Consider the following 23,321-nt stretch of genomic DNA (forward strand, 5'->3'; position numbering starts at 1 on the left):
GTACAACTGAGTCACCAAACAGGCTCTACCAGACACCTTTTGGGCAAACTTAACCACAAGAAACATCATTGAGGAGCCCTTAAAACGTATATTCCTCACATTAGAGACAGCACTATGGTTCCCCAGGGCAACCAGGGGAGTAGTAATGTGCAAGACCTAGAGACACCATAAGGCAGCAGGAAAAGGGAAAAAGGGTCTCACCTGTTCCGGCCCCTGGAAGCAGATGCGGCAGAGCGGGGTCCTCATGCCACTGTCCAGGCTGCTGCCCAGTGAGTAGCAATCCTCAGCCTTCCCCTTACAGAAGTCATCTGAGGAGGCACTGCTGAGCAGCGAGGTGGGTGGCTCGGTGGCTGGGCCACCCCAGTCATCTTCCACAGAAGAAGGTGGCAAAGGTGGTGGAGGTGGCAGAGGAGTGGTCTCCCTGCCCACCCCTTCTCGAGTCCCCCTCCAGCCTGCCCACCCCCCGGCACCCAGAGCCGGAAGGGTGTTGTTGTTGGCCGCCAAACTGGGGGGCTGGGGGTCGCCGTGCATGGGCAGGGGCGCTGGAGGGGGGCGCCGCAGTAGGAAAACCTTCAGGTCATTGAAGAGCATGCGGCAGCGGCACTTGAGGAGACCCTGGTGGCGCAACATCTGGGGAGCCGGGGCACACGATCCACAGCGGTACCAGGCACAGCAACAACAGAAGCACCACCACCACCCGAGCAGCCCGCTCAAGGGCATCAGCATGTGCCCAGGGGAAGCAGGGAGCCCAGGAGGGGCAGCTGGAGTCTTTTCAAAGGAAGATAGGAGAATGGTTTTGGGGGGGTCCCCAGCAGAGCTGTGTTACGGGGGGAATCTGCTTTCTTGCTGCCTCCTCTTACACCCCCTCAAAGTAGCAAATCAATTGCCCCCAGGACAGAGAACTGTGAGTCACTGGTTCTGAATTCTCCCTGGAAAGACTGACAACAACAAAAAGGGTTTTCTTGCCCCCCCCCCCCCACCAACCTTAGCTTTGCTCAGAGTGTCTCCTTTTTTGCCTTTGACTTGGGGGTATGGCAGGGGAAGGGGGATAAAAAAAAATGTTGAGGAAGGGCTCTTTGGGCCTTGAGATCAAGGTCTAGTTGTCAGAAAGTTTCCCAAGAGAAGATATTTTCAGTTCTTCTCAAATTCCTAGGCAGTGGGAAATCTCTTTTCTTTTGTATAAAAGGGTGGGGACGATTATAAATCAAATTTGGAGTGGACTGAGCTGCACTTAGGGCAAAACAGCTCAGTGAAAAATTGAGTACTGTATGTGCAGAGAGAAAAGATAGTTTTCCTCAGGAAGCTGGAGATTGGTTGTGGGGTGTGGGGGGTACGGTGGGGAGGAGAGGATGTTGGGAGAAGTTTTAATTCTCCTGGGCGGAAAACTGGGGCAATTAATCCCCAGAAGCACCAGAGTTGTTTTTAAGAGAGCGGTTGGGGGGTGGGGCGTGAGTAGGGATTGCAGGTGAAATTGGGCAAGGGGCTTGTGCTTTGCCTCTGCAGCCAAAAGGCTGCACGGAAGAGGGTAAAGCCAATTAAGGAGAACAGAAGTGGGAGAATAATGGACTGAGGAAGGGCAAAGAAAGGGGGAAAAAAGAAAAGATCCTTTAACCCTTGCAGAGCCGCTTCCTTCCTGAGCATTAAGATCCTGGCTAGAGGAAAGGTGTGTGTATAGGGGACAGGAGGCAGTGGAGCAGAGAGAAGGGGTAGAGAAAAGGGGCGTGTGGGAAGAGACAGGAGGAAGGAGTAGTTACATGATCTCAGCCCCCAGCCCACCCCTGCGGCAGTCTGTAAATCCAGGGCCCCTTCCCTTTGGCTCCATCAAAGGTCCCTTTGGGCGAGGGGCAAAGGCCAGTAGAAGGGCAGATCCGGGCGGGTGAGTGGCCTCGCCTTCTCTTCCTCTTCCTCTTCTGGGCCGTTGTCGCCCTCCTCCTCTTGCTCCGAGTCTGCCCGCGGCCGCCGATGCTGCTGTGGCGGCAGCAGTGAATGCTGGTCGGCGTCCCGGTGTCTCCGGGGCGGGGGCTGCTCCGGCTCGTCCTCTGGCTGCTGCTCGCCGTCCGGCGCGGCCGCGACTACCGGCTTCATGATCCTCCTCCTCCTCCTCCTTCCCTGGGGGCCGGCTCTGAGCCCCCGCTCCCGGGCAGCGCTGCCATGCAACCAGCGGCGAGGCAGGCGTAGGGGTGGGGGCGGCTGGGGAGTGAGGAGAGGGGGCAATAAAAAATGAAATAAAACTAGTGGAAGAATAATAATTCGGTTCTCAAATAATCAGGAAAGAGTGCTTCTGGAGGGGTGGGGGTGGAGGAGGGCGGCTGCTGGGTCTTCGCGGCAGCTCTGCCCCCGCTACCCCCACCAAGGGCGGCCTCGGCCGGCTCTCTGCCAACCCCCCCCCCACGCCCCTCCCTCCTCTCCGCTGCCTCCGGCTGGTTGGGCTCGCTGTTGCTACCTCCTCGCAGATGCAACGAGGTAAGGCTTGTTTGCGGTGCCAGTTGCAGGTGGGGAGGGGGAAACGAAGCAGTGTGGCCGAGGTGGGAGACAGCCAGCAGTTGGCTCCGGCTTGGTCCTCGCGACTCCTCAAAGCCGTATATAAATATATCTCTTATAAAAGGCGAGAGGAAGCAAATCAGATTCCAGGCTGCTGCCAGGTGTTGTCTCGTCTTCCGCCGTTGCTCAGCACCCGCCGCCGCGACTGCTGCCCCCCTGGCTCAGTTCCCAAAGGGGTGGTGCTGGAAGGGAGGTGGCGGGGCGGTGAGCTGACCGTCCGAGAAATGGAAACAAGGTTCTTGCAGCGGAGAAGGCTCTCAGCTATCTCCGCCGCTGCCGCCGCCGCCGCGGCCGCCGCTGCTGCATTCAGCACCCCAGGCGAGTGGACAGCTCCCACCCAGACCCCGCGCGTCACGCAAGTAGGGGCCTGACGCAGACGCCGCGGAGGGATGGAGGAGGGAAAGGGGCCAAGAGGAAAAGAGGCTAGGGAGAGAGAGAGAAAGAGAGAGAGAGAGAGAGGAGAAGAGAACTGTTCGAGGGAAGGGGATGGGGAGGGACCAAAGGAAAGGGAAGGAAGGAGGCTAGGGAGGGATTTAGGAAGGAAGGGAGGAGGGAGCAAGAAAGGGAGAAAGGCAAGTGGGGTGGAAAGGAGCAATTCAGGGTACATTTTCCCCCAGCTGGAAAGTGTGGATAGTAAGGTTGTAGAATTTCTTCCCAATGTCCATTATCACCAGCCCTCTCAACACGCATACGCAGAGCCTTCTACATCTCAACCAGAGTCCGTTTCCCTGCTCATAAACATTGTAAGCAGATATCAGTCTGCAGGCTTTGGAAAAAATAAAGTTTTGTGATTTTCTCACTAACTCTGGGACTCGGTGGAGATTAAGTCCCTCATGACTAAGAACTCATGAGAAGAAACGCTTCAAAGAGGGAGGGGGATGCCAGCACCATTTTTGCTAGTTTCTTCTAGAAATTCAGCTCCAAAGGGCAGGATTTGTTTGTTGTTGTTGTTTTGGTCCATTTTAATCTTATGGGCCTAGGTCAGTGATGGCATGTAGTATGTGCTCAATACATATTTGTTGAATGGAATATGACCACCATCACCATCATCAAAGTCATTGGAGTCATCATTACTCCAAGCTATAGACCTCTTCCAATTGTGAATCATAAGAACCCAGAGCAATATTACAGCCTCCTCCTAACCAATATCTCCAGCCTCCCTCCATCCAAGCCTTTCACTAAGCTGCTGACAAGAGGTAATTTGAAATGGATTTTAATTTCCTTTTTTATTTCTGTTTCTGACTCATGTCACCCTACCCCATCCTTGTCAAGGAGTTTCTAGTGAGTAGTAAGGTCTCCCCAAATGTGAAGAGCAAGAAAAAGAAAACTTAAAGTGGTCTATATAAATAACTCAGTACTTAGAGTTGTAGACTTTAGTCATTTAAAACTTAGGTTTGCTTTCTTGCCTTTCTTCATAACCTCCCTCCCCCTCAATACACACACACCTCCAGGGTCATAGACTTGGGCAAGCTATCCCAATGAGTCATCTACACAGCTGTGGTAATGCCTTTAGAAATATTGGAGCCATAGATAGAGAAGCGTGCAAAATCTCTGCACCAAAATATCACTGACATGAAGTTCTGCCCTATGAATCATAAGAAAACTACCCCTTTGCTGCCATCTCCTTGAATGATTTATTCCTACAAGTTCTAAGGAGCAAGGACCTAAGTCTGGGTCTTGATTAAGCCAAGGTGGCTGCTTATATGAATCATGCCTCAACACCCACCATGGATGCTGACACCTGGCCCAAGGTGAGTGGTTGGAAGAGGATACTACAAAAATAACTACAAAAACAACTACAAAATAATATGTATATTACTGATATCAGCACACCCACTCTGCTGCAAAAGAGAATTTCTTTGTTACAAAAATCCATCTGCTCTCAAAGAAAATTCTCTGTGCACCACATCACCCTGTGCCTGACTCTGACATTGTGCAAATCACACTCTATAATAATGATCTCATCATATATTCATCTCCCTCTACAAGACACAGAGCTCCTTGAAGGCAGGGACCAGTATTTATGTTTGTATCATTAGCATATAACATAGTGCCTAAAGCCTAGTGGGTGATCAAAAAAATGAATGCTGAATGAAAGAAGGGCCTTTTCGTTTCAGTGAAGCTACTCTATTTCTCCCCTTCAACCTAAACACATTCATGTGAGTGCTCTCAGACATGACTGAATATCTGCTTTACCTATAATTGAATTTCAGGGTCTTGTAAAATACTAATACTCATAAAATACCAGTTTCAAGTGTGTCATGCAAGTAAATTGGGGTAGGAGTAGAAGAGCCATATGAAACCTATATTCAGAGTTATAGAAAGGGGTGATATCCATAAGACTGTTTTTCCCAACTCTTCCACGGAAAGGAAAAAGATTTCTAGAAACAGAAAGCTACTAAGGACAGGGAGCAACAACAGGGCTGTTTTCAGAAAGACTGGAAGGCTTGAGGGCTCTGTTTTGAATATAATGTAAATACTGAAAAGCACCTCACTTAGTTAGAGTCTCCTTACTCTATTGATGAAACAATGGTTGTGAGCCCCAAGAGTAAAAGCCACAGTAAAGAAAATGTTAATCAATGAGTCTCCATTCAAGTAGTCAAAAAATATTTACTCAACACCAATCATAGGCAAGGCATTGTGTTGGAAGATGGCAACACAAAAAATGGATTGGTTGGAATTGCATCCTCAAGGCTCTAGTACTATAAATATGTATATATGAGGTCCAAAATAATAAATGCTACAAAGGTATAAAAATTTGGGGATGGTTTAAAATAAGGAGGTAACTATGTTTATGGCTTGGCAGCAATTGGGAGAGGTGGGGAGAAGTGGAGATGCCAGAGCTCCAAGAAAGTCTTTTTCTTGGCTTTCTGAGAGATATGAACTGAGTTAAAATATGTAGAATTTGGAGGAGGGATTCTGAATACTTCAGTTTTTCCATTTGACTGGAGCAGTAGGTGCTTGAAATTAAGCAGCTGGAAGTCAAGACTGAAAGGTAGACTGGAGCCAGATCACAGAAGGCCCTGAATGCCAATCTGGGAGAAGATTTACTCATCGACCAGTTACTTGTTTTAGTGGTTTTAAAGATTTGGAGCTGAAGGTGAAGGGCAGTAATAAACTTTATCTCTGAGCAGGTTAATTAACTGGATGGGATTTCACTGCTAACAGGTGAGAAGCAATCAATATTTTTCATTTCATGCCAGAAAGTTCTCAGCTCCTTAATAGATTTATTCTTTTAAATGAGGTTGTTTTTCAGATATATCTCATTACATACAGAGATGTTGGGGTCATATGAATTAGAAGGGTAGAAGAATAAGAGGCTCTAAGGAATAGTCTTCAGGAATAAATATTAGGAGATGAAGATTTCAGAAGACTTATTATGGAGGCCATTGCACTTGCTTCTCCAACTAGGGGAGTCCTAAAGTGATCCCATACTAACTGCTATTGTTTCTTCTTCATCTAGACAGAGAGTACTCAGGCTAGAAGACATTTTGCAGAGGGTGGAAAGAAAAAAAAAAAAGAGGTCCAGAAAGATTAGGTGGCTTTGTGCCCAAGATCCCACAGCAAAGTAAGTGTCAGACAAGAGCTCAAACTTCTACATCTTCTGATCTTCAGTATAGTTTGCTTTCTAAATATCAGTTGGATCTCTTCAAACATATTGTTTCTCAAGAATAATTGCAGAATTAAAGTTATGCAAATTATTAATAGCTACCATGTACTGAGCCACACACCTTTTTCATACATACTTAGAAATATTTGTGCATTTATTAAAAATAGAAATTCTTAAGTGCCACGTAGGTCTCCTGAATAAGAATTTCTTGAGGAGAACCTGGGAAAATGCATTTTAATAAGTGCCTTACCCAAGTGATTTTTTTATTTTTAAAACTCTTTAGGTAGTGGGTATTTTCGACATTTTTGGGGTGAGAAAACTGAGGCTCAGAATAACTAAGCCTAAGACTATGCAGTTGGTGAATACCAAAGCTGAGATTCTAACACCAAAGCTGACAGGCCTCTCTCAATCTAAAGTCTATGCTCTTCTTATGATGCAACAGTGCCTTTTAAATTAAATTTCTGTGCCACATAGAATCCCCACACAGTTATTATCTGTCTGCCATATTGTGTCCCTTATTTAAAACTCAGGCTAAGGCGGTGATAGGCAGCATCTAAAAGGGTTTTCAATGATCCCCATCCCCTGGTAGTCAAGCTCTTGCATAATCCCCTCTTTTTGAGTGTGGGTTGGACCTAGTGACTTGCTTCTAGTAAATAGAATACAGCAAAAGTGATGGCATATCACTTCAGAGATCAGATTACAAAAGACTGACTTTCATCTTGCTCTCACTCTCTCTCTGGCTCTTCTCACTTGCCCACTCTGGTGGAAACCAGCTCCCATGTTGAGAGAGGCCCTATATGGCAGGGAACTGAGGATAGCCTCCAGCTAATAGCCAGCAAGGAACCAAGGCCCTTAGTCCAATAGCCAACAACCATATGAGTGAGCTTGGAAATGAATCCTTCACCAGTTGAGCCTTGAAATGAGGGTAGCCCTGGCCAAAAGTTTGACTGCAGCCTCATGAAAGAAGTTGAGCCAGAGGACGCAACTTAGCTGTGCCTGAATTCCTGACCTACAGAAGCTGTAAAATAAATGTGGTTGTTTTAAACTCTCTGTACTCTATCACAGCCCCCACCCCAAACACACATAGAGAGACATCTACCTCTCAACCAAGAGTCCATTTCCCAGCATGTAAGGAAATACATGAGTATTTGAGTAGATATCCATCTGCAAGCCTTGGGAGAAATAAAGTTTTGGGAATCCCTCACTGAACCTGAAGACCTGGTGGAGATTAAACCCCTCATGACTAAGAACTCATGAGAAGGAAATGCTTTGGACAGGAAGGGAGGTGCTAGCTAGCATCATTTCCTTCCATTTCCTCTTCTAGAATTTAAGCCTGTGGGGCAGGGATTTTTTTTTTTTTTTTTTGGTTCATTTCAATCCCATGTGCCTAGGTCAGTGATGGCATGTAGTAGGTGTTCAATACATACTTGTTAAATGGATTGTGACCATCACTACCATCACCAAAGGGATTACTCCAAGCAATAGATCTCTTTCAATTGTGGATCACAAGAATCCAGAGCAATTATTACAGCCTTGCCTTAACCAAAAGCCCAGGCTCCTCTTTATGTAAGCTTTTCACTGAGCCACTGATAAGGGATCATCTGAAATGGATTTTAATTTTCTCTTCTTTTTCTGCCCCTGACTCATGTCACCCTACCCCATCCTTCTCAAGGAGTTTCTAATGAGCAAAAAAGTGTTCCAAATGTGAGAAACACACTAGATTTGGGGGTAATTTCTTACACAGCAATTGATAACTCTTACATAAGGGCACTGAGAACATCAGTCATTGTGCCCATGCTTTCTCTGCCCCAAGGCACTCTACTCTGACCTCAGACAGAGAGTTTGATAATTCACAAGACAATGCAAGTATAAATGTGAGAACTCACCAGGAAAAAGCAAAATTATTTTGTATGCTTAGTTGGGGGACTGAACTTAAAACCTAAGAGAGCTCCTCTGAAGACTAAGGATGCCTCTAAGATACCTGTGGTGCTTGTTAAAAGTGCAGATTTCCCAGTAAATTCTCACCTCCAGAGATTTTTTTACTTCTTTGTCAATCATAGACTTGGGATGTGTATTTTCTACTAGTTCCTTGGGCAATTCTGAAACAGGTGGTACTTGGGTTCCACTGTAGAGAAACTGCTTTATAAGATAAAGCTCAAAGTCAGGCCCCCACCCTACAGTTACCAGCCGCTACATGGGCAGGGTGAACACTTCCCTACTAGGAGTTGATATTCTTCTCCAGAAATGAGTGAGGAAAGAGCAAGTTCCAAATCAATATCAAAAAGAGGCAACATAATGGTATGGAAAAGTGCTGAGCAGAGATTTGTGTGTTCACCACTGGAGTCCTGGACCATTCTCAGTGATGCGGATACAATAGGGAGCAAGATAGATGAAGGCTTTGCTCTCACAAAGTTCACATTTGTGTGAACAAAGTGTGGGCAAATAAATAAGTTAATTTCATATGGTGATAAGTGCTAGAAAGAAACTAAACAGATTATGGGGTGCCTGGGTAGCTCCGTCCGTTAAGCATGGGATCTGAAGAGTGATGTGGTTCGTTCCAGCTTCACCATTCAGTGAAATACACTGCAGTAGCCTGAATTTGAGCCAAGCTCTTATACGTTAGTGGAGAGTAAGTCTCTGGTTTCCCTCTCACCACATGCCATGGTCACTTGATACCAGCTCAGCACTTCCTTTTCCTCTCTAAGCCTCCTGACTGGTGCCTGAAACCACCTGCACAACCTCCTTTCCCTGCTACATTCTTAGCTCAGAGCCATCTGTTGGGGTTTTCAATTTGAAGATACTCCTGGAGGGGAATGATTGTGGCCAGCTCCATGTCTCACAGCCCTCCTGCTCACCTACTTTACCAATGTCTGCATGGAGAGTACAAAAGCTTCTCCAAACTCTGTTTCTGGGAAGGCAAATTGTATTGTTAAATATTCAAAAAGCCTGCAATGAGGCAGTGGACATGAAAGACAGAATCTGCTTCTCAATTGTGCTGAGAGGTAGTTGCCTGCTCAGAGTCATCCTTGGACAAAGAAAGAAGTAGTCTCAGCTGAAGATTCCCCAAGCTCCACTGGATGTGCCTTTGATGTGTCCACCCCACACCTGGTCCCAGAACATGAGGGTTTTTGTCCTTTGTGGGGACAAAGCCCTTGACCAACCAACCCTCTTTGGGAACATATTGTCTTATTCCAGTGACATGTGACTATGCATAGAATTATAGGAACCTGAGATGTGCACGTACATATGTAATCCTAAACAGAAATATAATCTGTATTTATACCATGAATTACCCCCCCCCCAGTTCACACATGTACAATGATACCCATACCCTGCAAACTTTAGCCATGTGCTATATATAACCCATTTTAACAGAGAGCTCACTTAATGCAACATGGCTTTAAAAAGAGCCTATTTTAAATGGCTGTCTGATGTGCACATGTAGATCGATAGCCAGACAGATAGAAATATTGATTTTTAGATACATACATGCAATAATAAAACCTTGAATTTATATACCCTCTTTGTCCTGGGGAATTCACAGGATATGTCGTCTCCCCTATGTGGAGAGCACAAAAGTTAATCTGTGCATGAGATGTGAGACAGAGTTAGTCAAAACCAAAGAAAGCCCCTTAGTATCCTGATTTATGCCAACTTGCACCTCGTACATCCCGAGTGTCTAGATTCATATATCCTGCAAAATAGGAAAAACCTGAGCTCTATAAACTACACCAAGATGTATGTAATGCCATTCATGTGCATGCGATATTGCTCTATTCTAAACAATATTAACTGGAAATTTTAAAATTATACCTTCACTTCCTGCAGTATTTATCATCTCTACCTTTTTAGATTAGATATAGCTATGAATATAGAGAGCTGTTACATGAGTATTTAATTGTGTAAAAATCTGTTAAGCTATCCACTTAAGATTTGTGCACTTTACTGTGTGTAAGTAAATACCTCAATATAAGAAAGTAAGAAAACACAAATTTGCCTCTTGAAGTCCAGGATGCATTCTCACACACTGGAATCAGGTTAATAACGAGTATAGTGTATGGGCATGTCTCAGAATTCTGTTAGTGCAGATAAGGTGGGACACTGTGTCTTGAATTTGATAGTTCCTGGTTGTGTGACCTTGGCTATCTTACTCAACCCTTCTGTGCCTGTTTCCTCATCTGTACACAAAATAGAAACAACCTTGCAGCGTGATATAAAGGTTAAATGAGAAAATTAATGTAAAACACTTAACATGGTGTCTGGCACATAGTGAATTCTCAGTAACAGTTGGCTATTTTCCTTATGGTTGTAGTGACCTCTAGCTCCTTGTGCTGACACAGCCAGAGGCCACTCAATGCATGGCACTCTCTACATGCTGCAACTCCTGCCCCTCCCACCACCAAAAGCATCTGCAAAAACAAAAAGGTTTAAATATAATCAGAAACCTAACTAATGATTTTTAATGTTCTGATTGTCCTACCCCATCCATAACAGCCAAATTAATAAATTTTGATCTTCCAATTTTTGAGCTGGGCATCATGTTTTCTAACATCCTCAGTAAAACAACACAACCTCCTCCCATCACCAGCTCCCCTACACTAACACGCTGTAACACCTCAGCTCTGCTTTTCTAATCTTGAGACTCTATCTCACAGGCCTGTCACCCAGCAATTCCCCTTTATATACACCCCTGCAGTTATGTGCCCCAGAAAAACTACCTTGGCTAACAATCTTTTCCAGTTCACTTATATGGGGAACATGCGTGTGAGCAGCGTGTGTGTGTAGAATGAACAAGACATGGGCTTTGTAGTAAGAAAGGCCTGGATGCTGCTCCTAGGCATGTCTCTCAGGGCAAGTCATGTCATCTCTCTGAGCCTTAGTTTCCTTATCTAGAAAATGGGACCATGGATCCCTCCCTTAGAGGGCGTGATGAGAATGGGTAAGAACACACATATCAAGTAAGCGCCAAGCACAGCGCCTAGCATTAACACAACAGACCAGAAATATAGATTACTGCTAAGTAGGAGGGAGCTTGCTGCAAATTCCTTGTTTAGGAGACAATTTGCAGTTCTGTTGGACAGGATAACTTTTTATTAGCTGAAATAAAATTGCGTGCCTCCTTGAGAATTATCTTCTCTGAGCATTTTCATTGAGAGTTGGTCCTAGCTAGGACTGGCAAGATTTGTGCAATTCATACATACTTGTGAAATTCAAGCACATTATCTCTTACTGACAAACCATAATGACTGTAATAAACAGGGAAGCCTCTGCTCTAATAAACAAGTAATTATAGTTGACAATAAATGTGTAAGCATGATGCTAATTAGCAAATCCTCTCATAGCTGTTCCCAGTTTGGGGACCCATATACACATGCTTTGGAATATGGGTAAGACTGGGTGGTCCATGTTCTCATCCATAGGTATATGAATATGTGGGCAGTTGGTGCCACCTTCCTCGTCAGTCCTTTTCCCCTACAATAGAATTATCTTCTTCAGTGGAGAAAGCAAGGTCATTTTAACATCTTGGTTTCCAAAGTAATCCCTTTAAACTCAGGTTCTCTAGTAACCTTGGGAGACTGTGATTTTTTACACAAAGTGCCTTTAGATATGGGGACACTGGCCTCATTACCTGGGTTCTTTCCAAAACAAAGTCATGGCCTGTCAATCTTGGGATCTGGGGACGGCAGGTAAAAGAAGACTGAAAGGAGAAGGTGGTTGACATTAATAAACAGTCTTAAGCCAACAAATTGTCTTTATTGAACTAAGAAGGAGAAAAGCCACATAGGGAGACAGTGACCAGAATGGAGGTTCTATCTCACTTGCAGACAGAAGGGCTATAGCTTGGAGCTTCTCTTCCAAAGCAGAGAGCATTCCCATTTATGCTTCCCTAGAGATGGGCTGCAAAATTATTTCCAATGAGGAGCAGCTACAATTAATTCCCTGGCCATATGCAAAAATGCCAGAGGCCCTACTTATAAAAATTTTTTCCAAAGAATCCCTTTTTTTTATTATTATTATTTTTTATGTATATAATGACCAAAGGAAAGACAAGCATGATTTTCTCCTAATCTCTTTCCTAACTCTTTTATTCTTCTAGTAAGAGGGTTCATAAGTATCACATTCCTTTCTCATGTCCCCTTTCTCTCATCTTTCCAGGGTGACAACTTCTAAGAAGTCTTCTTGGATAAAGAGGCAGAGAGAAGCAATTTGCTCAGTAGTTAAGGACACTGCCTTTTGGCTCAGAAAGACTTGTATTTGATCCCAGCTCCTCCACTGTTTCAGTCAGCACAGGGTAGGTTATGCTGCAGTAACAAATAGCACCACATTTCCAGTTTCTTAACACAATGAGAGTTTATTTTGCCTTTCCACCAAGTCAGTGCAGGTCTGAGGGCCTCCGCAGGGCAGCTCCCTTCATGTAATGCTCAGCAGTGCAAGCTGCTTTAATCTTAAGGCATCCCTTCTCAACACATGCTACCATGACTGCAGAGGCAGAGGAATGATGATTGAAGGTCGCATGCCAGCTCTGAAATATGTCAGCCCAGAAGTACCTTGTCACTTCCCATTGAGAACACTAGTCACAAGATCTTCCCCAATTGCAAAGAAAGATGGGAAATATAGCTTTCTATGTATCCAGGGAAGGGAAGAGAATCAGAAATATTGATGAGTACTGGTGTTAATGACCATAGTTATCAGCTGTTTCATCTTGTTACTTAACTGTCTGAGCCTCAGTTCTCTCAGCTATAAAACAAGAAAAATAATAGTATCTAACCCATAAGTTTGTTGTGCAAATTAAATGAGGTAAAACATATAAGGTGCTTGGTACAGCATCTGGCATCTTATAAGTGTTCAAGAAATGGTAGGTAGCATTATCAAATATAGCATTGTCAGCACACTTTCTACTTACTTAGACAATAGGGTACAAATGTTGGCAGGGACTAGAAGCAGAGAGGGATAATAACCCTCAAATCCATAATTTTAACTATTAGGCTTCCCAAGAAGGCTAGGTCCTAAAGAACAAGTGTGAGTGACTATCCTTTAGACTTATAGAACATTGGATGTGAACGAGGCATGTGATACCTTGTATGACAGTGTGGCTCAGTGGATCCTGGACCTGCCACCTGCCTATATTTTTTATTAGTTTCACAGGTAGAATTTAGTGATTCATCAGTTGCATATAACACCCAGTGCTCATTACATCAAGTGCCCTCCTTAATGCCACACCCCCAGTTATCCCATCCCCCCTGCCACATCCCCTCCACTGACCCTCAGTTTGTTTCCTAGAGTTCAGCATCTCTTATGGTTTGCCTCCCTCTCAATTTTTATCTTATTTGATTTTTCCCTCCCTTCCCCTATGTTCATCTGTTTTGTTTCTTAAATTCCACATATGAGTGAAATCATATGGTATTTGTCTTCCTCTGACTGACTTATTTCACTTAACATAATACCCTCTAGTTCTATCCACATCATTGCAAGTGGCAAGATTTCATTCTTTTTGATGGCTGAGTAATATTCCATTGTGTATATGTGTGTGTGTGTGTGTGTGTGTGTACCATATCTTCTTTATCCATTCTTCTGTCGATGGACATCTGGGCTCTTTCCATATTTGCTGCTATCTGCCTATTGTCTGAGTCAGGATTCTTAGAGGAATCAGACAACACACTCAGAGACTTTCTATTGAAGGTACTATATACAGACGTGTAGTTAGGAATAAGGGAAGCAATACGGAGTGTTGAGTCACTCAAGAAGGTAACCTCCGGGAGTCAACATGCCACCTTTAGGCCTGAAGGAGCAAAGGGAGGGAATGGTATGATGGAGTCTAGATGAAAGAAGCATCATGAAAGAAGAATGACTCAACAGAAGCACTGGTCATAATGGAATGTAGCCACTGTAAGAACCATGACAGCAAGGAAGAATCAGGAGGAGTAAATGTCTGAATCTCTCCTCCCTCCCTTTCATCTCCTGGTGATGCCAACCATTGACCAAACCCAACCATAAACCAGAGGACAAAGGGGCCTGGGTGATGCAATCCATAGAGCTCAGTTCCAGGGCAGAGAAATCATCTGAGGTTGGGGACACACAGCACACCTGTGCCCCAACTCTCCCTCTCTAGGAACACTTCTTAGCTACCACCTCCTCCATTCCCTCCCCCTTCTCTGCCTCTCCTGCTTACACTTTGCCAGGCTGACTGAGCACCTCCTTAGGTGAAAAGTGCTGCCTGGACGGAGGTGATTAAAGCCATAGGACATCTACCTACCGTGTGCAATGGAGAATTCACTGGCACCAGTCCAGAGTCTTCCTAGACAGTCCCATTGACCTTCCACTGCTGCTGCTGCTATTTTGAGTCCAAGTACAAACATAGTTCTTGCCTCTGTAGTCTCTTGATGGGAGGAGGTGGGTGGTGGGCATCTGTTGTTTTTGCTACCCAGCATCTATTCACCTCATCTTGATTACCATCCCCAGCTCTGTCTGCAGTATCACCCTTTCTTCCCCCACTCTCAGCTTCAGGTAGGGTTGACTCATCCTGGCTCAGAGGTGGAGAACCTGACCTAGGCTTAAACCAATCATTCCTTCATTCCACTTCATCCTCCTGTACACAGTAATTGGTTCAGGGATGGACATGATAGTGAGATTTCCTTAGAAATGTTGGGACAAAAACTGTTGTTTCCAGATAGAACACTGTAGAAGACATTGTGGTTGACTCTTCACTAACCATTCCACTCTAAGCCAAGGTTTTTCAATCTCAGCAATACTGACATGTTGAACCAGATAGTTCTTTGTTGTGAGGGCTGTGTCCTGGGCACTGTAGGATGCTTAGCATCATCCCTGTCCTCTACCTACTAGATGCCCACTACATGCCCAAAAGTGTCTGGATATTGTCTCTGTGAGACAACATCTTCCCTGGTTGAAAACCACTTGTCTAAGCTAACATGATAATTGTATCCCACTTGTCAGTGGTTGGTTAAAAAACGGGCAAGTGGAATAATTCTGTCCCATAATATATGAGAAATCTTCTAGGAGATTCTGGGAACATTTCCTTTTTCTGAAGAAAAAGCTGGAGGAAGAGGTAGTTTTACTTCTTTTGCTGTGCATTGCAATGTCTGGATATGACACTTTGAATTCCAACAGCCATTGTGTGACCATGTGGGGGGCTGTTCTGAGAGAAAAGTTGATACTGAAAATAAAGGAGTAGACAAACTTGGCTCCTTGATGACATTATCGAGGCACTTAAACAATCTGGATCTCGCTACATCTTTGGATTTCTTGTTGTGTAAGGGGAAGATTTTCCTCATTGATTAAGCTAACTTGAATCATATTTTCTGTTGTTTGCAGCTCAAATTATCCCAGCCAACAAAGACTTTAATATGGATGTATGTGACCCTGAGAGTTTCTAGATGTTCTCTTGTGATCACAAAGGGAGATCCTACCTAAGACTTGAGAAAATACAGACGATACAGAGCTGAGAGGAGAGAAGAAATGTATTTTAGTGACAATGGTTCAGACATGTGAGACAATACATTTTCCTTGCTTGGTTTAGTCCATTTGAGTTGGGTTTTCTGTCCCTTGCAATAAAAAATGATCTAACTGATACAGATGGAAGAAGAATAGAGCCTCTAACATCAGAAAGTCACCTCAGAGTAAACAAGAGATGTGAGTATTTAAGATATCAGTCCACCCAAATTAATCTGAACCTTTCGGCTGTGTATATACCAGGAAGTAAAGTGGAATAAGGTACTTTCCAACTTCCCCAGCCCACCTTCCCAAGTATAAAAAATACTCCTGCCCAAAATATTAATAAAATTAAGCAAAGTATGGCCCTCAAATATGGACAACTTCTCCCAATTTCAAATTCCACTGACTCATTCTAGATTTTGCCTAGATGATCCGTGTAGCTATTTGATCAAATTGAGTGATGCTGGATCCATAAAAGGAAAGAGTTAAAAGTAAACTTAGATACATCCTATCTGACTTTTTCACTTTTGCACAGGAGGAAACTGAGGGTCAGGGAGGGGGAATGATAACCAAGGTCACACAGTCCCTAAGTGGCAGAGCCAGGACCAGAAGCCACATGTCCTGACTCTTTCTACCCCTATTCATTCTCCCTCACTTCACCTACCAGATATTGGGTCTCATTTTCTGGAACGGTCCCTGCAGAGACTGGGGACTTGGCTGGGCTTTCCTGAAGTGCTAGAAACCACTCTCCCAGCATCCAAATATTCTCAGTCAGCGGCACCCATGAGAACACGTGCTCTAGTATCTGGAGCAGCTGTGTCAGCAGCCCTGGGAAGCTCTGGGACGCTCATCTTCAGCTGGGATAGAAGCCCCGTCTGGTGAAGCTGGTCCAACTGCCTGCCCTCCTTCAGGCTGAGCCAGAGCCAGATGGATGCTGGAAGGGGGGAATAACTGGAGAGAGCAGAGGGGGGGAACGGGCCCTCCCAGTGGCAGGAGGCACAGCATCTTTTGTGCCACCAAAAATTCAATCCAAGTTTAAAGCTGACACAGGTGGAGTGGGCGGGCCTCTGTGATTTGATGGGTTCTCCGAGGTTCTGGCTGCCTAAAAATATCTCCTCTACCCACCTGCCTATGACACCCTCCCTTCTTATCGGGCCCACAATTCCTGCCATTAGAGTCTCCAAGGTTGTAGATGACAAAGGATGGAGCATGTTTCCCAGCAGGTCGCCGTTAAAGCAGGTTTCCTGGGAGTGGAAGGGAGGCCCTTGTGTCTGCTCCTTTTAGCACAAAGAGCTAATACTGCCAGGAGCTCAGAGAAGACGAGACTGGCCTACTTTACAATTTTGGCTCCTACTGAGACACCAGTCACTCAATTCATTCATGCCATATGACCAGGGCTTTGAAGAAATTAGGCAGCAGGCTTTAACAAAAATAAGGTAAAGATGCTGACAAGCAAAGTATCATATTCTGCTTCTCCTCTGCATTCCTATTTAGGTTTCTTCCCCCATGGGAACCTGGGTCCAAGTTGGAGAACTTTCCCATGCACCTGCTGCAGCCAGCTATCAGAATCCTTCCAGAGCTCTGCAGGGTGCTCCAATTATTACTGTTCTTGTTTTCCCCTAAATCCTTTCCCATTTCCTCTTGTCATCACTTCCCTTGGGCCAATACCAGAAGAAATTTAAAATCCTGGCATGCTCCTGAGAAGTAGAGGGATGAAATGGTGGAGGGCAGAGAGGGGCAGTGGGAGAGATTCATAACCCTGTTGATTGATTTTGTCCACTCCATTCCGACAGGTGTGAGCCTCTACTCTGCTCTCTCAGAGGCTGGGGCAAGGGAGAGAGATCGACATGGAGGGTCAGAGGGAACGGTTGCTGACAGAAAGGGCCTGGCAGGCAGCAGAGTGATTAATTGTCTTGGGCTTGGGGAACAGACAATGGCCAGAGGAGCGGAGGGTAGTGTTGACGGGGTTTGGAGTTGTGCTAAGAATTTATAAGCTCTGGTGTGAAGGGGAAGCTTTCTGAATACTTACGAAGATGCTTGGTGTAGGGCTGATGGGTTGGAATCAGGGTGGATACCTTCGGTTTGGTCGGATAATTCATGCATTAATTTACAAGGTGCACATGGATAAGACTAGAGAACCCAGTTGAAGGAATGGATTAATGTCAGACCATTCTGTGATTGTCTTATCTGGGCCAGACACACCCTGGTGGCAGGGGGTGGGGGAGATGGGGGTGGGTGGGGGATGGCTTGCCCTTGAAGCAGATGGATCCTCCCTGTTGTCAGTCGTCCTGGCAAGACTTAAATCAGTTGTTTGCTCTAAGAATATAAGGAGGAGGGACTTCCATTGGGAAGAAAAAAAGCGTATCTGTTTTCCTCAGGGTACCCCTTCAGCTGGTGCCTCAAGGCCAAGAACAGCCCCAGGATATTTCTGGTGTGAGTACACGTTCAGGCAGGACAGCTGCCCTTTGTCAATGGAGGCCCACAAGGGGCCAAGCAAGGAAACAGATTTAAAGGATGAGCCTGATATGGGGCAAGAGTTTTTGACCGTTCTCAGTTTTCACAATTTCCTTTCATTAATCCCGGACTTAGAGAAAGTTCTTAAGATACATAATGTGGTTTCAGTGATGCTGTCGAAGCTGAGGGAAGCAGCTAGCACCTGTCTGGGACCCAGCAGCAGAGCAGTGGCTGGAGAAGTAGAAACAGTGGCAGCCGCAGGGCCCCTGTACCCAGTAGGAATGTCATGGAAGTCAGTGGCTGAAGCAGTGGCTCATGGACTTGCTCCTGAACAATGGGTAAGGCAGGATTCTGGGAAGCCCTCAGAATGGTCTGAGAAGGCTAGGGTCTCAGCTCAGGCCACTGTAATTTGAGGAACTTTCTTTTGTAGTCTCAAACACATCCTGAGGGGCCCTGCATTTTGTTAGGCTCTAGGGATATAGGGATGAACTGGACATGATCCCTCCCCTGAAGGCCCTTCCTGCCTAAGTGACTTTACCACATCCCTCCAGGAGTCTGGAAACAGAGGGCCCTGGGTAGGAAAAGGCACTCTGAATCCCGGGCACAGAGGGAGCACACCAGTCAATTCCCTTTGCATTGTTCACGTTGCCAGGCCCGTGGCTTGATTTTAGGAACCACCGGTTTGTAAGATCTGGAAAAAAGGTTGGGGAATATCTAATTCAACCCTCTGATTTTGCAGACTTAGGAACATCTATATGGTAGGATCTGGTGGGGAGGAGGATCTGATAGGATCTGGTGTCCAGATCTGTCCCTTAGCAAAGGGGCACTTTCTGCAAGTTGATATCAGAGCCTCACCCTGGAAATGAGGTTAGCCCTGTGGCCAAGCGTGCAGGCTCACACAGAAGGATTCAAATCCTAGTTCCAGCTCTTTGACCATAGGCACATTATTGAAACTCTCGAAGCCTCATTGCCTCGTCTATAAAATGGGGACAATAACGGCAGCTACTCACAGGGTGAGTCCACTGGGGAATAAATGAAAAAAAATCTGTGTCAAGAACTTAGCACTGTGTATGGTACATTAAAAATGTTCCACGGATTTTAATTATTTAAGAAAAGCTTTTTTCTCAAAATATGCTCGAGTTGGGATTGATTAGCCCTTTTTTTCTGCCTCAAAGTACATGTCACCTATAAACCTTGCTACTTTTGATATCATCAGTCATTACCAATGGATGAAAATACCCTTGCTGAAGCTCTTGATTCTCATTTCCCTGCAACTCTAGTGCTTTTTCCTGCATCTCACAGCCTCTGTAACACTCCTGCTGGTAAGAGGTAATGTTCCGGTCATCTACTCTTGCGCAACAAACTACCCTACAATGTAGTGGCTTAAAACAGAAACTGTCTCTGTTCTGTCTCATGGGTTTATGGGTCCAGAACTTGGGCAGGGCTTGGCTGGGTGGTTCTTTTGCTCCATTTAGTGCTGACAGAGGTTATTTGGTGATAATGAGTTTGCCCTGGTGCAAATGGCTAGAATTCTGGGCTCAGCTGGGATGGTCAAGTGCTTACACATAAACTCTCCAGCAAGGTGGCTTTTAAGGTAGTCAGACTTCTTACATGGAGACTGGGGATTTTATAAGCCAGTGCAACAAGGGTATAACCTTGCATCAGAATTCTCAGGACATTAGTTCTACTATATTCTATTGGTCAATCAAGTCACTAAAGCCAGATTCAAGAGAAGAAGAATTAGACTCCACTTCTCAGAGATAAGAGTAATGAAGGATTTGCAGCCATATTCAATCTCCCAGAGGTAATGAGAGCATACAGATCAACACTGTTAATGTAAAAATAGAAACCGCTAGAGGGAAAAAATAAAAAGAAATATACATGATTGTCTGCCCTCCCCCCACGACCATGGATAGGGAAACTAAGCATAAGAGGATTGAAAGAAACCAGTGACGCAAATTTTGATAGAGTTCAACCTTTTGTATTTCAAAAGCATTATAAACAAGACTGAAAATAAAACTCAAGTCATTAAAAAAAATTGCTACAACATAGAATAGGCTGTTTCTAAGGTAGAAAATTAATACAAATAAATAAGAACAAATAAAGTCAATAGAAAAGTAGGGAAAGTAAATGAACAGAAAATTTCCCCAAATAAGAAATGCACATGATCAATAAATACGCAGAAACACTTCAATCTCAGTCCAAAAAATAGATTAAAACCATTATAAGATATTTTATAATCTCGTTGACTTTGGCTGACCGAAAGTACTCATCTGGATACTGGCTAAGATGATGGGGAGACAGACATTCTCAACAAACTTCCTGGAAATCAACTTGATAACATATATCAAAAGCTTTTAAAATGTCATATTCTTTGAACCACTAATTCTGTTTCCAGCAATTTATCCAAAGGAAATAATTATCGGTGTGCACAAGGACTTAGAGACAAAGATATTCACTGCAGTATTGTACAGACTAACAAAAAATGGGAAGAAATCTAACAATAAGAGTTTGCTTAAATAAATTATGGTATGTTTGTATAGTGTAATACAATGCCGCCATTGAAAACAAGGTAAAATATGCTACTGACACGAGGACATTTTCAAAATCCATTGTTAAAGGAAAACATGCAGTATTATTCCATTTCTGCAAGAAAAAAATATATATTTACATAGAAAACAACTTTGGTACCAGACAAATGTCATTGCTTCCACTACAGCCACTTGAAGGTACAAATCTACTCTTTCCATATGACGGTCATGGGTTGAACTGTGTTTCCTCAAAAGATATCAAAATCCTAGCCTCCAGTATCTGTGAATGTGACCTTATTTGGAAATAGAATCTTTGTCGATGACCAAGTTAAGTTGAGGTCATTAAGGTGGATTCTAATCCAATATGACTGTGTCCTTATGGAAAGGGGAAAGTTGGATACAAACATATACCCACAAGGGGAGTGCCATGAGAGAATGAAGTGGAGATTGTGGTGATACAGCAGAAGCCAAGGAATGCCAAAGATCCCAGCAAACCAGGAGACATTAGGGAAGAGGCATGGTACAAATCCTCCATCCAAGCCCCCAGAAGGAACCGACCCTACTGTAATCTTGATCTTGGACTTCGGGCATTGCAGAACTATGAGACTAGGAATTTCTGTTGATTACACCCCTAGCATATGGCACTTCATTACGACTGCCTTTGCAAACTAATACAGATTTGTGACCCGCTCTACCAGATGAAGTTTCCTGGCCTAAGCTGGCGGTCTTCCTGGATATGGAATTAGGACAATGAAAGATGGAGCCAGTGAGATTGAAAAATCATTGAGGCCCCAGAGCAGGCATGAGGACCACATGTGAACGAATAAGTGAGCAAAAAAGAGTGGTCTTCGGAGACAGAAGATTGAAGCAGGTGGACAGATGAAGCAGAGATGCCCTGGGAGGGAGGTCGTCAGGCCCCTCGGAGGCAGAGAAGGCAACTTTGGTGTCTGTTGGAGTTTAGTTCCCTTGAGGCCCAGAGACACTTTGTGCCCTGTAGATTTCTCTGGAGTCCATGGCCGCCTTTGATCAATATTCCTGTGTTGGGGCCAGCTGAAGTGGATTTCCACTGCTTACAACTCAGAGAGCATGGAAGAGAACAGTCAGCATGGATCCATAATGTCAGAAATGTCAGCACTGGGTATTTCCAGATGATGGTTCTTATTTCATTCTGAAGGCTTATTATAGTTTCTAATTTTTCTATGAGGAACCCATATAATATGTTTCATTTTTAAATTAACTAGATTAAATCATTTATTCATTCACTTAATATAGTTACTGAAAAGCTTCTAGACCCTAAGGATGCAATGAACAAACCCACAAAAATCCTTATCCTTATGGAGCTAAAGATAAGGAAGATGGAGAAGTAAAATATAATTGGTGATAAGGGTTATGGAAAAAATAACGCAGGGGAGAGGGAGGGCATTGCCAGATGAGGGAAAGACTTTTAATTTTAAATAAAGTGATCAGGGAAGGTTTCACTGAGAAGGTGAGTTTTTGAACCAAACCTTGAAAGAGGTGAGAAAACAGGTCACTGAGTGTCTGCAAAGTGCCTGAGGTAGCCGCATGCCAGGAGGCTGCTCAGCACAGAGACCTCTTCAGACTGGCCTCCCGCCTCCTCAACCCCAGGGAGTGACCCAAGACAGACAAGGTGACAGCCTCAGTGTCTTCTCTGACCTGGCCTAAGAAGTCCCATTCCACACCCAGTATTTGCAATACGGTACTGGTGAGTGACACAGATCAGCCCTATTTAATAAGGGAGGAGACTCAAACAAGAATGTGAATACCAAGCAGCCCTTTTGGAGGCTGGCTACCACAGCTATTCTCTTTAAATGATCATTTCGAATATGCGCAAAGACAGACGATTTGCCAAGTTCAACCCAATACCCTTTACAGGGGTTATCTAAACATAACTAAATTGAAGCTAGTAATTCTCCAAGTTCTAACTTCCAAGGGACCTAATCTACGGTAGTTGATCTTCAATCTGCTAATCTCCTCCTGATTGTCATTTGTCCCCAGAATGAAAGAATCTTTAACAGACATCAACGTTAAGCTGGCTTGAGCATAAAGAAATGGAATTTGGGGGAAGGATATGACTTTTCACGAGGAGTCGCTTTTAATGTAATTCATCTCCCACACCCAAGACTCCCCATCTCTCAGTTCAAAATGCCAAGTTCCTGCGAAAGGGGATCTGATGGGCTTGAACTGGGTCAGGTGGGCCCCACCCCCACCTGGACCAATCACCTGTTGGGCTGGAGGGGTGGAGGCAAGTGATACCAGGTCCCCAACTGAGGGCTTAGCTTGGTGTTGAATGGAGGAAGTTCCCAGAGAAGCGTGACACCCCAAGAAATATTTTCTATAAAGCTCATAGACATACTGTACTCTGATGGTCACTATTGAGATTTTAACCTGGGAGTGATTTGCTTTTTTGTATTATTGCATGCACATTTATCCGTATTCTGACATGAAATTATTTCATTTTTCAATATTTCAATATTCAATTTCATATTTCATTATTCAATAATGAGTAATTATTTCATTATTATACTGAGCAAAATGAACAGCAATTCTTTCATCCTAGTATCCAGTTCAAAAGTTTCTTGATTATGTCAAGGTGTTCTTTTTACATTTAAAACATCTCCATTTTCATCCCATTTTTTTTACCTTTTATTTACCTTGATTCACATTTTGCGTTTAATTAGTTTGACTCACAATCTAATTTTTAGTCTAGCTCAGAG

At 44.3% G+C, this 23,321-nt stretch overlaps 1 protein-coding gene across 1 annotated transcript in view; it reads right to left on the reverse strand.

The window, feature by feature from the left end:
- The window catches only part of MARCHF4 (membrane associated ring-CH-type finger 4), a 106,305-nt gene extending 105,579 nt beyond the window's left edge, over positions 1–726 (reverse strand). Inside the window, exon 1 of the mRNA XM_045867350.1 lies at positions 202–726. Within this exon, the coding sequence (XP_045723306.1) occupies positions 202–726 (525 nt within the window). The remainder of the gene's footprint in view (positions 1–201) is intronic.
- Between the last annotated feature and the right edge of the window lie 22,595 nt (positions 727–23,321).

This window comes from Mirounga angustirostris, unplaced genomic scaffold (genome assembly GCF_029215605.1).
Source record: "Mirounga angustirostris isolate CCGP_5_RB_7025 unplaced genomic scaffold, mMirAng1.0.hap1 SCAF_3, whole genome shotgun sequence".
NCBI lineage: Eukaryota > Metazoa > Chordata > Mammalia > Carnivora > Phocidae > Mirounga > Mirounga angustirostris.